The 21499-nt window shown below is 40.7% G+C and overlaps 1 protein-coding gene and 1 long non-coding RNA gene across 2 annotated transcripts; both read left to right on the top strand.

Moving 5' to 3' along the window:
• Nucleotides 1-1575: 1575 nt before the first annotated feature.
• On the top strand, nt 1576-5054 carry LOC148199038 (uncharacterized). The gene is made up of 4 exons (XM_088112040.1): nt 1576-2974; nt 3167-3410; nt 3747-4897; nt 4996-5054. The coding sequence occupies exons 1-4, from the start codon at nt 1576-1578 to the stop codon at nt 5052-5054; spliced, it is 2853 nt and encodes a 950-aa protein (XP_087968166.1).
• A 13167-nt stretch (nt 5055-18221) lies between these two features.
• Nucleotides 18222-21484, top strand: LOC148199037 (uncharacterized). Its single transcript, XR_015785664.1, has 3 exons — nt 18222-18642; nt 20495-20560; nt 21395-21484. It is a non-coding gene; the product is annotated as an uncharacterized LOC148199037 (long non-coding RNA).
• Nucleotides 21485-21499: the final 15 nt, after the last annotated feature.

Raw genomic sequence — 21499 nt, 5'->3', positions numbered from 1 at the left:
GTTCGTCCAAAGCAGAGTTCGGTTTTATAACTGAACGCTCGTCCAAATGAGTATGTGGTAAAGGAACGCTCGGTCCTATACCGAACGTTCGTTCATTTCTAAATTATCAACGAGCGGTAATAGCGTTCGTCCCAAATTTGAAATAGCGTTCGTCCTTACTATCTAAATAGAGTTCGTCCAATAGTTCTATTGACGTTCGTCCAAGTCCTCAGTGACGTTCGTCCAAGATTTATTAAAAGCTTATTTTCGCGCTCGGTCATTGACTGACAGTTGTCTCCTGGATTAAAATCTTGTCTAGTTTATTTATCTAAACAACTTGAAATTTCACCTATCCATTGGATTCGTTCAAGTGTTACTGAACTTAGATTTTTCTAAGTATTATTTGGATCGTACTGGAATCAGTTCATTTAACTGATTCGATGGAGTCTTTCTTGGTATAACTCTTAACGTTCGTCCTCGTTATGAAGGGGAGTGAACGTTCGTCTTTTTATGCAAGTGGAACATAGAATGAAAATGTATTTAAGAGGAAGAATTAAGATGTGCGAACACTATAAGAGTTGAAATTATGATTATGGATTTTGAACGAGCGTTCCAGGGAGGAACGACTCTTGGTTGAAAATTGAGATGTGTAAGTATGAACGTGGTAAGCTTAGATGGTGGTTCATCCTGATATTCCGTGAGTGCTCGTTCTCAAGTAGAGAGGAGTATGTCATACGTGGGAATGGCAGGAGGTCTAGTCCATAACTGTAACTTGGACAGAACAGACTAACCTCAAGTGGCTACTGATGAGCATTCCAGTTACCCCACCTGAGTGCACGGACGCCTTAGCTACACAGGTTTCATACAGTCCGGACGGTCGGTCTAGCATCAGGGTTTGGATGGAATTATTGTATGAATTGTATGTACATGTTTGTGAATTTACTTGCTGTATTTGATAAGTATGAAATATATGTTTTACTTAAATTAAATTCAATAAGCTTACCCTTGCACTTTCCTTGCGTTGTCGGTATATGTGTATCCGTCTTGTCCTTGCCATGATCATCCGTGTGGATGTGAGCAGAAGGTGATACTTCCCTGGAGCAAACACTTGAAGAAGAAGTCCTAGCTGAGGAGAATCTCGTTGAAGTGGAAGTGAAGGCCGAGCGGTAAAGACGTTCGGTTTTCAGTTAGTATATTTGGGTAGCGAGCGGCTGTGAGCGAGCGCTCTTTTGGGGATTGTAAATAGTTGAACGTTCGGCCAATATTTTGTAAACCGTTCGTTCTAATTCTTTTGTGAACGCTCGTTATTTTTGTGTGTATATGTAAGGCCGTTCGGCCATTTTTGCACACTGCTCTCTTTAATTGTAAAACTGCTATATAATATTAATACATGTTAATATTCTATTATATAGTTGCTGACTGTATAATTTTGGGATGTTACATTATTGGTATCAGAGCAGTTTTGTTCTATAAAAAGGACGCTGTAGGATATGAGTGCACTGTGCTTTTGCTGTGTGCTTATTATATGTTTGGTGAGTTATTGTTTTTAACTCTTAAACATTTCTAACGTTCGTTTTTCTCTGGCTTAGAGAACAAATGGCGCCTAGACTTCCTCCTCCTCCACCACCCAATGGACTAGATACGTCCGACAGTGCCAGGTTGTTGGAAACTGTGATCGAACGGTTGCAACAACAAAACGCTACACTAATGGAGCAGAACGCAGCTGCTTTAAGAAGTCTTGAGGCCGCACGCGAGAACTCTGAAGCCACTCAGAGACAATTAATGGAACTCATCGCCGCCACAAGGGGCACACCAGGAGCGTCCTCTTCCAATGCCGTTCATCATGCCGAGTGGAGTTTGGAGAGTTTTCTTCAACACCATCCGGCCAAGTTTAGTGGGAAGGGTCTTCCGGATGAGGCAGATCAGTGGCTGCAGGATATGGAACGGATTTACAACGCCAAGAGGTGTCCAGATGAGAATCGTTTGGCTTTCACGGAATATTTGCTTACTGGAGAAGCAAGCCATTGGTGGGCGAGCATGAAGGCTTTATTGACGGACGCTCACAGTCCTATTAACTGGGAAATATTCAGAGGCAAGTTCTATGAGGAGTACTTTCCGGATAGCGTTCGTTTTTCTAAGGAAGTGGAATTTTTGCAATTGGTACAGGGAGGAAAGTCAGTTTCTGAATATACGAACAAGTTTAAACACTTGGTTCGTTTCAACACCATGGCAACCAGTGAAGAGTGGCAATGTAGAAAATTTGAGAATGGGTTGAGGAGCGATCTAAAGGTATTGATCTCCAGTCTTTGCATTCGGTCTTTCCCTGCAATGGTCGAGAGGGCTAAAGTGTTAGAGAAAAATATGGCTGAGGCAGCACAACATAAGAAACAACAAGCGTCAAGGGGACCAGTTCTGTCGAGGCCCAATCTGAACCGGAACAGGACACCGTACGCTCGTCCAGCACAGGATAGTGGGTCTCAAGCTTTGGTAGTTGCTGGACAGTCAGGACAACAGGGGCCGGTTAGATGTTTCCAGTGTGGAGGACCCCATTTCAGGTCGTCATGTCCTCAGTTGATCGGAGGGAAATATTGCACTCGATGTAGAAGGAACGGCCATCTGGAGAATGAGTGTAATATGGGCAGACGCGCAGTGATGAGGCCGCCGAACGCTGGAAGGAATCAACAAGGAAGAGGTGGACGAGCCCAAGCTGTTGGGCGTGTGTATGCGATCACTGGGGCGGAAGCAGCGAGCTCAGGTACGCTCGTCACTGGTACCTGCTTAATTCATGGAATACCTTGCTGTGTGTTATTTGACTCGGGGGCGACACACTCCTTCATCTCGAAGGCGTGCGTTGCTAAGATGGGAATAGCTGAGAGCGAGATGCAGTTTGATCTGGTGGTGTCGACCCCAGCAGCTGGCGAAATCAGGACATCTACTGTGTGCGTTAGATGTCCTATTGAGGTAGAAGGGCATAGATACAAGGTGAATCTCATCTGTTTGCCTCTCAAAGACTTAGAAGTAATTCTGGGAATGGATTGGCTGAATACCAATCGCATTCTCATAGATTGTGGAGCTAAGGAGTTGATTTTCCCGGAAGAAAATGAAGAAGAGTTGGGGGTGACGCTCGGCCAGTTGAAAGAAGACATCATGGAGGGCGCGAGTTGCTTTTTGATCATGACGCATGAAGACCGAGAGGGTGCGAATAAGAGCCTTGAACGTTCGTCCAATAGGTACACTGAAGGACGAACGGTTGTGGACGAATTCCCGGACGTCTTTCCGGATGAAGTGCCAGGACTACCTCCTGTTCGTGAAGTGGAATTCACGATTGATTTGGTAACGACCGCGGCTCCCATATCCGTTCAACCATACAGAATGGCACCTGCTGAATTGGTTGAGCTTAAAACGCAAATTGAAGAATTGATGGACAAGAGGTTCATCCGCCCAAGCGTGTCACCTTGGGGAGCGCCCGTATTGTTGGTGAAGAAGAAGGATGGCAGCTCACGGCTATGCATTGACTATCGTCAATTGAATAAGCTGACCATCAAGAACAAATACCCATTGCCTCGGATTGACGACTTGCTGGACCAATTGCATGGAGCGAGCGTCTTCTCAAAGATAGATTTGAGATCCGGCTATCATCAAATTCGAGTTAAGGAAGAAGACATTCAGAAGACGGCCTTCCGTTCACGCTACGGACATTATGAGTACGTAGTCATGCCGTTCGGTGTGACGAACGCTCCAGCAGTCTTCATGGACTACATGAACAGGATCTTTAGGCCGTACTTGGACAAGTTTGTGGTAGTGTTCATTGATGATATTCTCATCTACTCCAAGAGCTGTGAAGAGCATGAGGAACACTTAAGGGTGGTACTTGGAGTGTTGAGAGAAAAAGAGCTGTACGCTAAGTTGTCTAAATGTGAATTCTGGATGAAGGAAGTGCAGTTCTTGGGTCATGTTGTATCCGCGGGTGGAATTTCAGTTGATCCGGCTAAGGTACGAGCGGTTTTGGAATGGGAGAGTCCACGTTCGGTCACGGAAGTGAGAAGCTTCGTGGGGCTCGCAGGCTACTATAGGCGGTTCATTGAAGGATTTTCTAAGATAGTAGCACCATTGACTCGTCTTACAAGGAAGGATCAACCGTTCGCATGGACTGATTTGTGTGAAGAGCGCTTCCAAGAGTTGAAGAATAAGTTGACGAGCGCTCCAGTTTTGGTGATTCCGGACACTGCCAAACCCTTTGAAGTCTACTGTGATGCGTCTCACCAAGGGTTGGGGTGCGTTCTAATGCAAGAAAGACGAGCGGTGGCGTATGCCTCTCGGCAGTTAAAGATACATGAGAGGAATTATCCAACGCACGATCTAGAGTTGGCAGCGGTCGTCTTTGCATTAAAGATTTGGAGACATTATTTGTATGGATCCGTCTTCCAAGTCTTTAGCGATCATAAGAGCCTCAAGTACCTCTTTGATCAAAAGGAGTTGAATATGAGACAGCGGAGGTGGCTCGAATTCTTAAAGGATTATGAGTTCGAATTGCTTTATCACCCTGGTAAGGCGAACGTTGTGGCGGATGCTCTAAGTAGGAAGGCGTTTCATGTCTCGGTAATGTTGGTTAAAGAGCTAAGTTTAGTGGAGAGTTTTCGAGACCTAAGGTTGCAGTTCGAGTTGGAGCCGAACAGTATTAAATGCTGCACCTTGAGAATATCAAGTGATGTGTTCGACAGAATCTGGATGAAACAACGAGAGGATGAAGAATTGATGAAGATTTTAAGCGCGCTCGGTACGGATCAAGCCAAGCATTTCAACGCTGGAACGGACGGCATGTTACGTTACATGGGACGGACGTGCATTCCCAATGATGGCGAGCTGAAGAGGATTATCTTGGAGGAAGGACATCATAGTCGTCTCAGCATACACCCTGGCATGACTAAGATGTATCAAGACCTTCGACGTTCGTTCTGGTGGCCAGGAATGAAGAATGACGTTGCACGTTTTGTGGCATCTTGTCTGACCTGTCAGCGAGCGAAGGCGGAGCATCAGAGGCCGGGCGGCCTACTGCAACCTTTGGAGATTCCTGAATGGAAGTGGGACAGCATTTCAATGGACTTCGTGACTCACTTGCCTCGCACGGTCAAGAATCACGATTCTATTTGGGTAATAGTGGATCGTCTAACGAAGAGTGCTCACTTCCTACCCATCAACCTGAAGATGTCGTTGACCAACTTGGCCAAGCTCTACATCAAAGAGATCGTTCGCCTGCATGGAGTGCCGTCCAGTATCATCTCTGACCGAGACACAAGATTCACCTCTCGGTTTTGGCAGTCGTTGCAAAGCGAACTGGGCAGCAAACTCCAAATGAGTTCAGCGTACCATCCTCAGACGGACGGTCAATCCGAGAGAACAATCCAGACGCTTGAAGATTTGTTAAGAACGTGCGTACTTGATCACATGGGCGTTTGGGATGAAGTCCTACCATTAGTGGAGTTCACCTACAACAACAGCTTCCAATTAAGCATTGGAATGGCTCCATTCGAGGCTCTTTACGGACGCAAATGCCGCACACCACTTTGCTGGTTCCAAGAAGGAGAAAACATATTGACTGGACCCGAGCTCGTTCAACAAACGACTGAAAAGGTGAAATTAATTCAAGAGAGGTTGAAGACGTCCAGAAGCAGGCAGAAGTCCTACGCAGATAAGAGGAGACGACCCTTGGAGTTCGAAGCTGGCGACCACGTTTTCTTGAGACTGAATCCAACTACTGGAGTAGGCAGGGTGTTACGACCAAAGAAATTATCTCCCAAGTTCGTGGGGCCGTATCAAATTCTAAGGAAGATTGGACCTGTAGCGTACGAGCTAGCTTTGCCTCCTCAATTATCCAACCTTCATCCAGTATTTCATGTCTCGCAACTCCGAAAGTACGTGGCCGATCCCTCGCACATATTGGAACTGGAGAACGTTCGTCTTCGACAAGACCGAACGCTAGAGATGAAACCGATTCGCGTTGAAGACGAACGCACTAAGTTATACAAGGGAAAGGACGTTCGGTTAGTTAAAGTAGTGTGGGACGAAAAGACGGGCGACTCTACCTGGGAAGTGGAAGACGCTATGAAGGATTTATACCCTCACCTCTTCTCCGGTAAGATTTAATTTTCGAGGACGAAAATTTTTGTAGTTAGGGGGATTGTCACGCCCCATTTAATACCTCTGTGTTTCATTAATGCACCCACGCCCCTCCACGTGCTGTGCCATTAATGTGCACTTTCATTCTCTGAATATCTCTGACATGTGTCACATCGGAAGGTTCTGCACTCAATTCTGGAAGCCAGGTGTCAACACAGGAAGGAACGTCCGTATGAATGGGTAAGAGAATTAAATTTCTCTGAACAACTCTTCCCCCCTCTGCGTACACCTTCTTCTTCCCCAGGAATTTAAAATCTCCATTTTCTCCTCCTTCTCTCTAGAACCTCCACCTTCTCTCTACCATAACTCACTTTCCTCTCCTCCGATTACGTTTCAGAGATCACAGAAACGTTCCCTGCACCAAGAGCTTCAGACTGAACCGAACAACTTACGGTTCTGGTAAGTTTATTTGGACGTTCGTTTCTAGAAGTTCCTGCAAACCCTATTCCGTTGCATGCAAAGGCGTGGACTAAGTCCTTTCTTTTTCTTTGGTTAGTTTAGTTGGAAAGCGTAAGTGAAACGTTGAGGGAGTCTCGGTTAGACGAATCAAGATCCACTCAGTTTAGGACGTTCACTACAATCCGGGTAAGGGAAGCTTTAGTAATTTAATTTAATACTTGTTTGATGTGTATGAAAGCAATGAAGTGTACTGGATGTCTGAAATGCATGAAATATTTGATGTTTAAGTATGCATGAACGAGCATGGTTGCACTGGATGTATATGATGAATATTGTTTGAACTGTATGCTGAGAATGAAACGTATGATTCGGAGTATGATTAAATTTCTGTATGGTTTGGTATGATAATATGAATTTTGTAATGTATGAGATTCATGGTGGAGAGAAATTATAAGTTATGAATCGTATGAAAACTGTAAAGTTATTGTAAAATGAAAAATCTGGAAATTTTCATATTCTCTGCTTGATAATGTACGCTCGTCATCGAAAGGTCTTATACCGTTCGGTTTCCCTTGAAAAGGACTTAGAATAAGAATTCTTTCATTCGGAAAGGATCCTGATGAAGAGCGAGCGTCCTTTGAGTGAAGGGTTAGGTTTGAGCGTTCGGCTCAGCCTAGCGTGTCCAACGGTTGAAATAAATTGAAGTGTAATTAGTAACGCTCGGTTTTATATTCCAGCGTTCGTCATAGGTAGCGCTTAGTCTTATACTGAGCGTTCGTCCAAATGAGCTCTCGGTCTTAGATTGAGCGTTCGTCCTAGTTAGCGTTCGGTCTAATACCGAACGTTCGTTCTAAATAGTGTTCGTTCTAATTAGTGCTCGGTCATTTACCTAGCGTTCGTCCAAAGCAGAGTTCGGTTTTATAACTGAACGCTCGTCCAAATGAGTATGTGGTAAAGGAACGCTCGGTCCTATACCGAACGTTCGTTCATTTCTAAATTATCAACGAGCGGTAATAGCGTTCGTCCCAAATTTGAAATAGCGTTCGTCCTTACTATCTAAATAGAGTTCGTCCAATAGTTCTATTGACGTTCGTCCAAGTCCTCAGTGACGTTCGTCCAAGATTTATTAAAAGCTTATTTTCGCGCTCGGTCATTGACTGACAGTTGTCTCCTGGATTAAAATCTTGTCTAGTTTATTTATCTAAACAACTTGAAATTTCACCTATCCATTGGATTCGTTCAAGTGTTACTGAACTTAGATTTTTCTAAGTATTATTTGGATCGTACTGGAATCAGTTCATTTAACTGATTCGATGGAGTCTTTCTTGGTATAACTCTTAACGTTCGTCCTCGTTATGAAGGGGAGTGAACGTTCGTCTTTTTATGCAAGTGGAACATAGAATGAAAATGTATTTAAGAGGAAGAATTAAGATGTGCGAACACTATAAGAGTTGAAATTATGATTATGGATTTTGAACGAGCGTTCCAGGGAGGAACGACTCTTGGTTGAAAATTGAGATGTGTAAGTATGAACGTGGTAAGCTTAGATGGTGGTTCATCCTGATATTCCGTGAGTGCTCGTTCTCAAGTAGAGAGGAGTATGTCATACGTGGGAATGGCAGGAGGTCTAGTCCATAACTGTAACTTGGACAGAACAGACTAACCTCAGGTGGCTACTGATGAGCATTCCAGTTACCCCACCTGAGTGCACGGACGCCTTAGCTACACAGGTTTCATACAGTCCGGACGGTCGGTCTAGCATCAGGGTTTGGATGGAATTATTGTATGAATTGTATGTACATGTTTGTGAATTTACTTGCTGTATTTGATAAGTATGAAATATATGTTTTACTTAAATTAAATTCAATAAGCTTACCCTTGCACTTTCCTTGCGTTGTCGGTATATGTGTATCCGTCTTGTCCTTGCCATGATCATCCGTGTGGATGTGAGCAGAAGGTGATACTTCCCTGGAGCAAACACTTGAAGAAGAAGTCCTAGCTGAGGAGAATCTCGTTGAAGTGGAAGTGAAGGCCGAGCGGTAAAGACGTTCGGTTTTCAGTTAGTATATTTGGGTAGCGAGCGGCTGTGAGCGAGCGCTCTTTTGGGGATTGTAAATAGTTGAACGTTCGGCCAATATTTTGTAAACCGTTCGTTCTAATTCTTTTGTGAACGCTCGTTATTTTTGTGTGTATATGTAAGGCCGTTCGGCCATTTTTGCACACTGCTCTCTTTAATTGTAAAACTGCTATATAATATTAATACATGTTAATATTCTATTATATAGTTGCTGACTGTATAATTTTGGGATGTTACAGGGGTTAAGGTTAAGTTTTTTTTAAAAAGGTTTTCCTGTTCGATCGAACCAAAGTTCTACCTACAAAGAATATTTCAGTGTTTATTTGAATGTCCTATATTAAAAGACAATCATTTATTAATATTGATTATTTATTACCTAAATAATAATAATATGACATAGAATTGTAATTATTTTTAGTGTAAATTTTACTTAATTCAACCAACCGATTTATCACTGTTTATATAGAATTAAAAGACTGTTTTATATAGAATTAAAAGAATTATTGACTGCTCAATGATTAACAAAGACATAAATTTTATTTCTGAATTAATATGTCACCTTAGTAAGAATAAATAGATAAAAAGAACGAAAGTATTATTACTTTTATTTATGGTAATTGACCATCACCGTTCATCATATATATTGAGTAATGATAAAGTAAAGTAATATATTTTAGAGATTTGGTTTGGCTTGGTTTATTGTGGTTTGAATATAGTTTTGATAAAAATAATGAAACAACCTTTTACTGTCTGTGGTTTGAAACCCAGAAGACCAATATGAGGAATTTAAATTCCAGAATGATGATTTTGAAAAGGAAAACTTTATCACTCACTGTGTTCATGTGGGTGTTGAAGATTCCTCATGTGAGTATTGAAGACTATGAATAAAAAAAACATACTTTAAATAAGATGTGTTGAAGGAAGGTGCGATGTGAAGGATGATGGGAGAGTCAGCAGAAAATAACAAATGTAACACATTCTTTCCCAAACATGAACCTTCCAAACTCATTCGTTCACTGTTTATTGAAAATATGAAAATGTTGGGTTAACAGTGAAATATAAGCATGTGTTCACAGTTATTGATGTTGTAGGGTTTATGGTTGTTTCGTGTAACATCCCAATTATATACGTCATGCATATATAATAAAGACGTCATCATGCATAATATAGGAAAGCAGTCAAGAGTTAATCAAGGATTACAGTCATCCTTATTAAATAGTACGGAATTGGCAACTAGAGTATTGGAATTTTCCATGGAAATTACGGAAAATTTAAAACTTAAAATACAACAAATATAATTAAACGAGTCCACGAAATAAGAACTAGTAAATCTAGGTTGCAGCACTGCCGTCTTCATCAAGAGCTGCTCCTAAGGTATCCTCCCCGCCAACTGCTCCCATCCAAGTGGATGATCATCGCCAAAGAAACATACCCAAACAGCACACAACACAAACAATGCAAGGGTGAGCTAGATATAAAAAACATGTTATCATACATAGATTCATATAAAAGAACGATTAAAGCATACTCATTAAATCATAATTCATACACTCACACGACATGTGAAAGTTCATCAATCATAGTAAATTGACATTACAAGACTTGTTACTTTATACCCCGACTTGTTCCTTTATAGACCGACTCGTCCGGACTAGAATGATTACCGAGCTATGGCGGGTCTTGCACTCGTGGTGGCTTTATGAAATTTGGGCACTCCCGCCCTGGCACTACCGCCTTGTGAAACTTTGGGCACTACCGCCCGGTGGAACTTTGGGCACTCCCACCCGGCCACAATCACGAGGTTAATCCGTTATCACTCACCTTGGATCATATGGAAGCATCCAAGACTAGGACCTCCTGCTACTCCTCACCACATGTTCAATCCTCTCTACATGAGAAGAAAGACCATTGGAGTTTCAGGATGACCCCCAAAACTGAGCTACCATGTAATCATTCTATACAACCCCAAAACACCACCATGTATCCTCTCCTTGAGGATCATGGAATTACGTCCATGAATTATACTGCTACTTTAAACCTTATCCCAAGTCATGAATAACCAGATACCTCCAAAATATCACAATAAATCCAACGTATTGCATACATTCACATAAATCCCATCACAGTATATATTTTCCAAACATTTTGCACATAATTCAATTCAAGAGGAATGAACTTAACACCCAACATTTGCATAATACTATTTGGACGAGCACTGCTCACCGAACGAACGCCACTGGACGAACGCCATTGGACGAACGCTATTAACACCATAGACGAACGCTAATTACCAAACACCAGGCCGAACACTGTTTGGACGAACGTTATTAAATCCTACACTATCAGGCCGAACGCTAAGTCCGAGTACAATATTAAATTGCACACCATTTGGCCGAACGCTGAGATTAATACTTAGGACGCACGTTGGGATCGCGTACTTAGGCCGAACACTATTTTACCAATTACCATATTGATTTAAACACTATTGGGACGAACGCTACAATTTCTAATACACTAAGACCGAACGTTCATGATCCAACCTTAAGAATATCAATTTACATTCGAACGTCCCAGATCTAAATTTAGGAATATCAATTTAAAACCGAACGCACACTAACACATCTAAACCGAACGTTCAAGATTAAATCCTAAGAATATCAATCTAACACTGAACGCTTACGAACATCCGTACACCAAAACGGATCACTCAAGATCAAACACTGTTAAATTCAGCATCCTTAGAACGAACGTTTATACTTACTAATACACAAAGGCCGTACGTCTAAGATTCAGACTTAGAATACTAATTATAACGAACGCTCACAATCAGAATTAAACCATTACCGAACGCTCACAGAACAAAACCGAACGCTCCAGATTTAAACTTAAGACTATCAAATTATTACCGAACGTTCACATCACAATTAACCAAGGCCGAACGCTTACTAATACACCAAAACCGAACGTTTAAAGATCCAGACTTAAAAGTATCAACTTAAGGTCGAACGATCAAGATTAAACTTAAGAATCCATATCAAGGACGAACGACTGCAATTTCTAATACCCAATGTCGAACGCTCAAGATCACGTAAATATCAATTTAGGGACGAACGCCTAAAATTTCTAATTCCCTGTATACAGTTGGGACGAACGTCTAATATATCACTGATAACGAACGAACGCTCGTTAACACAAAACCGAACGCTCATGCTATTTTGGCCGACCACTAATTGGTCGAGCCATTTGGACGAACGTCCAATTTGGCTTTCCAAATTGGACGAACGCGCGATCTGCAGAATTCTGCAGAATCGCACCAGATTTCCAGAGAGAACCCAGAAACCCCATTTTCATCCCCTTCTTCCCAGATTTGCTTCAACAACAATATTCTACCATCACTCATACAGATTCATACACGATAAAGTCACTCTAAGTACAAAATTTGTTCATCAACGACACTAAATCATAGATTTCAGTACACACATACATGGTTCATACAATCCAGAGAAAAGGATCTAGCTCCCCTTACCTCTTGAAGACTTCCTTGGAAACCTTGAATCAATCCCTGAGTTCTTCTTCTGCCCTTCTAGTTCTCTGCTACAGTGCCCACCTCTCCTTCTCCTCTCCCAGATTGCAGCAAGCCTCTCACTCCTCCAGAATTTCAGAATCCCCCAAAACCCTTTGAATCCATGGCTTTTACCTTTAAGAAGGAAGAAATGGTGCTCCCCACAGCCACTCCTCAGTGCTATGCCCACCAACGAAGGAGATGATGGTGTTCCTTGGTGGTTGGAGCACTTCCAAGTGGAGTGACTCACCCTCCACCGGCAGCTGCACCATTGCTGAACATGGAGTCCCACCACTATGATAATGCTAAATTTTACCATATTTTAAGCATCAATTTAGTAGCAAAATCAACTCCTTTCTAACTTATAACTTGCTTAATCCTCTTATTTTGTCTTGTTTTCTAAATAATTGTGTTTTTGGCTACTTTGATTTACTTTCATCAATAATCCCTTATTTTGTAGCTAAAAATGAGCTTGGAAGAGTCTCCAACAAATTATAGAACTGGACCAAGAAATGTGCACGCAGACGCTCGTCCAAGGTTTAGGACGTTCGTCCAGCAAAGAGAGAGGACGCTCGTCCAGAGTGGAAGCACGAGAGGACGCTCGTCCATGCAGAAAGGGACGCTCGTCCAAGCCAAGCAGAGTGGACGTTCGTCCAGCAGAGAGGACGCCCGTCCTGGTGGAAGAGGACGCTCGTCCAGACAAGACGCTCGTCCCGAGAGGGTTAATATTACGCTCGTCCAATGCAGGCAGAAGAGGACGCTCGTCCAGAGAGGACGCTCGTTCGGCCAAGCAATCAGAGAACGATCGTCCAGCAGAATTGGACGTTCGTCCGTGCAGACAGAAACGGACGCTCGTCCAGAACGGACAAACGCACGAGTGGGCGCTCGTCTATGCAAAAGAGGACGCTCGTCCAGATTTAGGACGCTCGTCCATTGCAGAGAAGAGGACGCTCGTCCACTTTCAATTTTTCCAGAGAATTTCACGCCCGGGCGTGAGAAATGGGGCGCCCGGGCGTGACTTTCCAGTGAGTTTCGCGCCCGGGCGCGAAACAGAGGGGGCGCCGGGCGCAACTTTTGCTGATGTGGCTATTTAACCCTAAAACGCGAAGGGGAAACGGTCTTTGGTTCGTTGGAGGCGCGATTTCACTGAGAGGAGAGCTTGGAGGGCTGCTAGGGTTCGTGGGAACACTCCCTTCTTCCTCTTGGGTTCTTCATCTTCTTCCATGGCCATTTTGTAAGCTTAAAGGCTCTCCATGGAAATGGAGAGCCAAACCCATCTTGTTGGGATTAGTTGTAGCCTTTGAATTCTTGTGTAATTGTTGAATGATTTGAATATATATATGCCTTTTCTATCAATTGCTAGTATTCTTGTTTCCGATCTTAAAGCTTGCATGTAATGGGGACGTTCATGACTTGATTTTGGGGTTTTATGGATTATGGGGACGTAAGATGAAACCCAGAACTGAAATAGGAGTCCTTGTGGGTCATTGATGTTACCAATAAGGAGTATTGGTAAATCTTGAAGAAATTTGTTTTGATGATGCTACAAGAAGTTTTAGTTGAAGAAGATATTAGAATTAGTTAAAAGCAAGTTGTAGAAATTAAATGTAGTAGGAAATTCTTGTAAACCTTGTAAAACTTGCATTTTTAACCTGCAATAATCGATTATGATTAAGCAATAATCGATTATCACAAGTCATACTTGAATAATCGATTATCACTTCCTATAATCGATTATCACATCTTTGAAAACCTGTAACGGACTTGAATAATCGATTATCACTTACAATAATCGATTATTCATGGCAGTTGGGAGCTGTCCTTTGGCATTCAGTGTACTTGGTATATATTTTGATTTGGAGAAATCAGAAGGTAACGTTGTTGAACAGAAGCTCTTGTAGAATACTGTTTGTCAGAGGAAGTTCTCAGAAGCTATAATTCAAGTTCCCTTGCTTGGTCTCGTGAACAGGAGAGGCTCGTGTGTCGTGTGTCGATAGTCGGAGCAAGCTCTCTTCGAGTTAGCAAGGTGCTCTGCCTGGTCTCGTGAATAGGAGAAGCTCGCGTTTCGTTTGTCGATATTCGGAGCGTTTCTCTTCGAGTTGGCAGAGTGTTCTTCTTCCTGTTCGTTCGTCGAAGGAAGGTTTATTTATCTGCTTTATTCACTATTTGTTGTAATCTGTGAAACCATTTTTAGTGAAAAAGGTTAATCACTATTTATAGTGATTAACGACTGGAAGTAGAATCTTTTGATTCGAACCAGGATAAAAATCCAGTGTATCAATTTTTCTACTCTCTATACTCTTTACCTTTTACGCATGTTAACTGTTTGATTAATTTTCTCTAAGAAAATTGTTTTTCTAAAACGAACCATCAAAACTTGATTTGTGACCGTAACACGCTTTCCGAATATTTTATTCCGCTGCGCAACTCTATAACGGTACCGATTGTTCCAACAATTGATTCTAGGGATGGAAGATGATTCACATGTTGTCTTAGATCCCAGCTCTTTAATGCGGGTTTTGCTTGTTAGATTGTCCAAGGGATTGGAGTTTGATAAGGAAAACCTAGGCTCTTTCACCTAAGGGATTAGGGCTAGAGTGTTTTAGTGGATTGACTTTAGTAAATTGATAGAGAGGAGATGAAATTGGTCATACACAAGAGTGCATTGGTGAAAACTAACCTTAACAATGTCATTTCATACCATTTTTAGTCTTTTCCATTTCCAAGTGCCTTCAATACCAAAGTCCAACCTTGTAATTACTTGTGAAGTTATGTTTCTGCACTTGTTTTGTAAATTGATGTTATGTTATTGAGTCTATATGAGTTGTTAATCGCACAATTCTTTAGTATTACGAGTCTCTTGGGAAAACGATACCCGGTCTTACCGGTTTATTACTTGAACGATTCGGTACACTTGCCGAAATCTCTTAACACACTACCAAAAGGGAGAGAACGTGCGGTCATTACAGGAAGTCTCTCCACTGCTTGTGAACGTGCAGCCGCCCACTTGAAGTCCCTACCCCACCACTAACATTAAAATGAACGTGCAGGTCCTTACATTTCGTGTTGAGGAATGGGTGTAGCAAACTACCTTCTGATGTAGCCAACTACCACCGTCCCACATATCTCATCCTTTTAATGTCCACTATTCAACGACATTGCTTTCCATACATGTCACATCTCTCACACCACACCCACACAATCCTCAATCTTCAATTCTGCTTAATACTTATATTCTTTCGAAGATAACGATAATCTAAAAATGATATTTTAATAATATTTTAACTTTATTTATGTATCATTATATAATTAATTTAAAATTATTTTATAATTAATAATAATAATTATAAATATTAATATAAATCAATTACAGAATGATACATAAATAATATTAAAATATTATGAAAAAATATTATTGAAGTATTATTATCTTTGTCTTAATAATTCCCGATAACATTTTAGATCACTCCTTTCTATAAAATTTGGTTTGAATAGTTATTATATTTTCTTCAAAATATAAATTTTAAATCTAATTTAATTTAAAATAATTGATATTTAAATTTAATTTAATTTTATAAAATCAATATTATTTTGATAGAATAGTTAAAATTAATTACAGTTTAAATATTATTTTCTATTGATGTCGTTTGTAAGGACTTGGATTTGAGTCAGCAAAAAGGGAATGACAAGTGACAAAAGATGAGAGGTTGAGTACTTTAAAATAAAATTACATTAGTTTTGAAACATTGATTTTTAACTCATTCCTCTTGTCTGAGAAACCATTCCTCTTCCTGCAAGCTCTCTCCTCCCCCTATATCTTCTCCATTTCCCTTCTTCACACTGAACCATTAAATTCTCGATTAGGTGCTGCCCCAACGATCACAAAGTTGCGGGTCTTGCTCTTAGTCGATCAATTTCTCTAATCAGAACCGGTAAGAAAACCCCCTTTCTCATGTGCCCTAGGGTTGTAAGCATGTGATTGAACTTGTTGCATGCAACCCATTTCGTTTTCTTCCGTAATCTAGCTTCTATTGGGTTCTAAGATTCGTTTTCTATCATCAATTGATGATTTATAGGTGATTCTAACATTTTGAGAGTGCAAGCAAGTGGTCTAGGGTTCCTACTTGAGCTTGGTTGTCTACACTAGAGGTAAGGGGAGCTAGTTCTACTTTTGATTTTACTGTGTGGAGTGAATGCATGATAAAATTTGTAGTGGTTTGTGGTGGAAGCATGAACTTGGTTCTAGCTAAACTTGAAATGCATGTATGGAAGTGTGTGTTATGTGTATTTGGTGATTGATGTCTATAAACTGTTTGGAATGACTTAGAATGATGGAATTGTGTATGTTGGAACTGTTTTAGCGTGAAAATTCTATGGTAGTGCTGTTAGAAAGGAAATAAAGTGTCTTTAGGGTCAATTTTAGGCCATTTTAGAGGAAGTGAGGTAGGGATTTTGAGTAAATGAAGGCTGCAGTGTTCCTGGACTGTTTGGGCAGCCTAGACAAGTCCATTGTGACTTGTTAGAAACATAAGAGTGGTCGGAAACATGTTCCAAGTAGTAGAATCAAATTTGAGTCCCTAAGTTGTTGAAGTTAGTGTTTTGGAGCTGAAAGTGAACTTTAATCACTTAAAAATGGTAGTAGGAATGCTTAGAATCAGTTGGACAAGTTTAATTAAGTCTAAAACGAGAATTAAGAGTCTAAGAAGTTGAGAAAAGTGGTTAGAAATGGTCAAAGGGAGGTTCTGTTACCATTCTGCAGAATTCTGCATAATTCTGCAGAATTCTGCAGAATGCGCAAACTGACCGTTCGTCCATGTCGGATTTGAACGCTCGGTCATGCCATGTGCTGAGTGACGTTCGGTCAAATGTTGGTTTGATTAGCGTTCGTCCTTGTCTGGGGAGCGTTCGGTCTTAGGGGATGATATTAACAGCGTTCGGTCATTGGTTTAAATAACGATCGCTCAAGTTATGGTTTAGTAACGATCGCTCAGGTGTTGGTTAGTAGCGTTCGTTCAGTTGATGGTTTAATTAGCGTTCGGTCAGAGGTTGAATTAGTAGCGAGCGTCCATAAGTAATAGCGAGCGTTCATGTTGGTGGCGTTCGGCCTTGGTTTAGTTGCGATTGTGAGCGTTCAGCCTTAAGTTTGTATTCTTAGGGTTGAATCTTAAGCGTCCGGTCTTGATATTGGTTAGTGATCGCTAGAGCTCGGTCTTCATGTTTGATCGTTGAGCGTTCGTCCAAACAAAGTCCGCCCAAGGGATTTTGACGTTCGTTCAAACAGTGTCCGACCAATGGGTTTTGGACGTTCGTTCAAACCGTGTCCTCCCAAGGGCTCTTGGCGCTCGTCCAAATAGTGTTCGTCCAGTGGTGATATTTTCTGTTATGTTTTCTCTCATTCCAGTAAGTTATGTTATTTAAATATTTCGGTTACAATTTATGAATGCATCTTCATGTGATCCAGATTGGTTGAAAGTGTATGGTTATAAGTGGTTTATGATGTACATTGTTGATCCAAAAGGAATATCATAAGATTTAAAATGGTAGGATTGAATCGGAAATTTAGATCTCTCGGTGGGATCAGTTAGTGTATTGAATGAATGTAAGAGGCTTCCATATGGGGGGTTATTCCTAACACTCCAACGGTCTTTCATTCTCACTTAGAGAGGATTGACGCGTGTGGTGGGAGTAGTGGGAGGTCCTAGGGTAGACGCTATCACTGGAGGTCTATTCCGCGGTAACGGACTAGCCTTGTGTATGGTCGGGTGGAACCCCTCGGCAATGGCTTTGCAAAGTAGTAGAGGCCATCACAAATGCACAACCCGCCCCAGCTCTACATACATTCTATGTCCGGACGTGTCTAGAGTCTTAACATGATAGGATGCTTGTCTTGATGAATTTTATGAAATAAATGCTTATGTTTATGATGACTAAGGTCACTACAGGAAAAAGCGTTATTATCGACGGTTATTTACCGAGGGCCTTTAGACCTTCGGAAAAATTTTGTGGACATAATATACCGAAGGCATGTAGGCCTTCGGTAATGTCAGTTATAGGTTAAATCAGAAATTTGGGTTTTTTTGCCCCAAATTCTCAAATTTCAGAATTCCCCCTCTCCCCTTCTCTCGTCTCCCCAATTTTAGAGATCCCTCTCTCCCCTTCCCTGTCTTTGCCCTAAGTTGAGGTTGGTCACCGTAAGCCATTGTTGTGTTCCTAACGCGGAGGTGGGTTCGTTGGTGGCTAGGGTTCGTGGCGCTTGCGGTAGGGTGGTGACTCGTGGAAGTTGGCGTTTACGTCAGGAGTGGTGGCGGTCAGTCGATTCAACATTGCGGTTTCACGGTGCACGTTTGGTGGTGTGGATGTTGATGGAGGTTCGTTGGTAGGTGGCGCTCTTTCATTCCCTGCTCTCTATTCCACCACTGCTCGTCGTGCTCAATTGCCACAAGAAAAGGTCGTGTTTTTGTATGATGTGAGATTAGTCTTCAACTTACTGACTAGTTGTACTAATGTAATGTTGTTGTATCCTGTGTTGAGTGCATAATTGCTTGTGGTAGATTGTATATTAGATTTGGGTTGTATGTGAGGATGTTGGCTGGTGCATACTTCATCTTGGGTGTGAATGCTTTAGTAGTGAGTAAATGTTATTTGATGAGTGTTGCCTGTATGTGATATTACAAAGTGCCTTTGTACCTGTCGTGGTGCCTCATTAACCTATTAAGGGTGTCTCTATTGTGCATCCTTCCTGTCTATTCTAGTGGTTATTTATGGGTTAATAGTTAGTGTATTTATGGATTAAAGTTGACTGAAATTAACTAGATGCTATCTTGGGCAGTTTATTTGGAGACTGGTACAATTTTGATTGGTGACTGATGTTTTTTATTTCCTGTTTCTTAGAGATAAGAAATATAAAAGTGAATATGTGTACTATGTTCTACATGTACAATGATGATAGAATGTGGAATGATTGGGTTAAATCGTGTAAAATTGTTGCTGGAGTCATGAAATAGATGTTTTAAATGTGGAAGTGATAAATGCCAAGATTTAATCCATGTGTATTGTAATAATGTGCTTGAAAGTGAAGAGAGCATGGTGCTGTGAGCAATATTGCGTTATTGGAATGTTGTCCTGTCACTTTTAAATGCATTAAATCAATTGATGGATGATAATCAAATGATAAATGTTGTAGTATAGGTAAATAAAACTGAGTTATAGGTAAGTTTGAATAAAGTTGCATGATCGATGTACTGTGTCTCTTTATATGTATAGTTAATATAAGTTGGCTATGGATGCTTTGGTTGTGTGTGATCGGTGCAATCATAAATGTTGTGAGTACTATAATATGACATGAATGGTTAATCTTTGGATTTCATATTAGATGCTACACATCAGTTATTGTGACTGCATGAACTCTGTTGCTGAATAGGATAATGTTGACCATGGAATTTGAAGGTTATTTCATTTGGAAGTGGCAATGAATTTGGGCAAGATTAATAACCTATTGAAAATTATTCCAGTTGTTGAATGGTAGATACTAGGTTTAGAGGTATGTTTGAAAAGTAGTAAGTCGTTGGTGTTAAAAAAAATTTGAATTAGCCTAGATGATGTGGGCCATATGGTGGGATTAATAGGACATTGACAGGGGAGGGATTTTGGTACGTTGGAATTAATAAGGGGTGGGACCCTTTGTGTACTTATGATGATATAGATTTAATGTAATTAATAAAAGGCCTAGGTAAGTACGTAAACAAATGAGGTTGATGATAGAAAACGAATCTTAGAACCCAATAGAAGCTAGATTACGGAAGAAAACGAAATGGGTTGCATGCAACAAGTTCAATCACATGCTTACAACCCTAGGGCACATGAGAAAGGGGGTTTTCTTACCGGTTCTGATTAGAGAAATTGATCGACTAAGAGCAAGACCCGCAACTTTGTGATCGTTGGGGCAGCACCTAATCGAGAATTTAATGGTTCAGTGTGAAGAAGGGAAAGGGAGAAGATATAGGGGGAGGAGAGAGCTTGCAGGAAGAGGAATGGTTTCTCAGACAAGAGGAATGAGTTAAAAATCAATGTTTCAATTTTTATTTTAAAGTACTCAACCTCTCATCTTTTGCCACTTGTCATCCCCTTTTTGCTGACTCAAATCCAAGTCCTTACACAGATTCTGCAAAATCTCACCATTTTGTTTCAATAACTTTAGTAGAAAATATCATTTTTTTTTGGAAGCGAAGAATATAAAGCAAAATAAAACAAAATCCAGCTGCTTATGTCTCATCTTTGTCTCCTTTTTGTCTCTGCCATAGATTGACCTGAGGATGGAATACGTCAGCCCAGAAGGACTTCGACTGGATGGTCGCAGACCCATGGAGGTACAGCTATTATTTTTTTCTTGGGCTTTTTTTTTTCCTCCTTTTTTCTTCACTTAATATTCATTCCAAAAAAGGTTCCTTTAGATCTTTCAAGAATACTCATGAAGCGTATGAAATGCGGAGTATTAATAAATAATAATATCCTACATGAATTCTTACATAGTCATGAATTACTGAAGCTTTATGTTAATTAGTATATATAAGATCTGCAGATAGTTCTGCATATGGGTTATACATAGATGAGCCATGCCATGGGTAATGGAAATGTGTAAGGGCACATTTTGAACTGCAAAAAAACATATAAACAGATTAGAAGCAGTCAATAACCTTAGTTCTGATAAACATTAAAACCTATCACTTAAAAGCTACAAATGTTGTAGTTTGCCAAATGATAAAAGTAAGAAAATGGAGGGTTCTAACCCTAAGGATGTCTAACCAACCTTTTTTAGTGAGATATATGAACTTGGTCCTATGACAAAATGAGCTAATTGAAAGCAGCATTTTAAGGTCTGGCCTATGGAATTCAGTCCTATTTAACAGCTGTGATTTGGACATGATTTTGGGATTCGACTATTTAAAATGAGGAGATGCACTTTAGAGGATAAGGTGAAGTTATTACTATTTATTAAAAATTTAGTATTTAAGAGTGTGATAAAATATATGTACATGTATAAGAAACTATGAAGTTATTAAAATCTCAATGACTATTACTGCAGTTTATCCTCTAAAGTGTTATTCCTTCACTGCAGAGGATCTAAATCTATGATTTTATATTTCTTTCTCTACTGATCTTTTGCCTTTAACTTTTTCTCCTCTCTTTATGGTATATTGTAGATGCGACAAATTCGTGCAGAAATTGGTGCTGTATCCAAAGCAGATGGGTAAATGAATTTTAGCTTTTTAGAAAATTAAGTTGTGATATCATTTGAAGCATTTGAC

The sequence above is a fragment of the Vigna umbellata genome, chromosome 4 (assembly GCF_029865625.1).
Source record: "Vigna umbellata cultivar VRB3 chromosome 4, Vumbellata_1.0, whole genome shotgun sequence".
In the NCBI taxonomy this organism is placed as follows: Eukaryota; Viridiplantae; Streptophyta; class Magnoliopsida; order Fabales; family Fabaceae; genus Vigna; species Vigna umbellata.
The sequence above is the reverse complement of the archived record's forward strand: the minus strand, read 5'-3'. Positions and strand labels throughout refer to the sequence as shown.

What these genes read in the sequence shown, in the direction of transcription:
- LOC148199038 (XM_088112040.1), top strand. Translation starts at nt 1,576, where the DNA reads ATGGCGCCTAGACTTCCTCCTCCTCCACCACCCAATGGACTAGATACG. An exon ending in ATACAAGGTGAATCTCATCT is followed by an intron (nt 2,975 to 3,166) that starts GTTTGCCTCTCA and finishes TGACGCATGAAG; the next exon opens with ACCGAGAGGGTGCGAATAAG. An exon ending in TCGTCTCAGCATACACCCTG is followed by an intron (nt 4,898 to 4,995) that starts GCATGACTAAGA and finishes CTGACCTGTCAG; the next exon opens with CGAGCGAAGGCGGAGCATCA.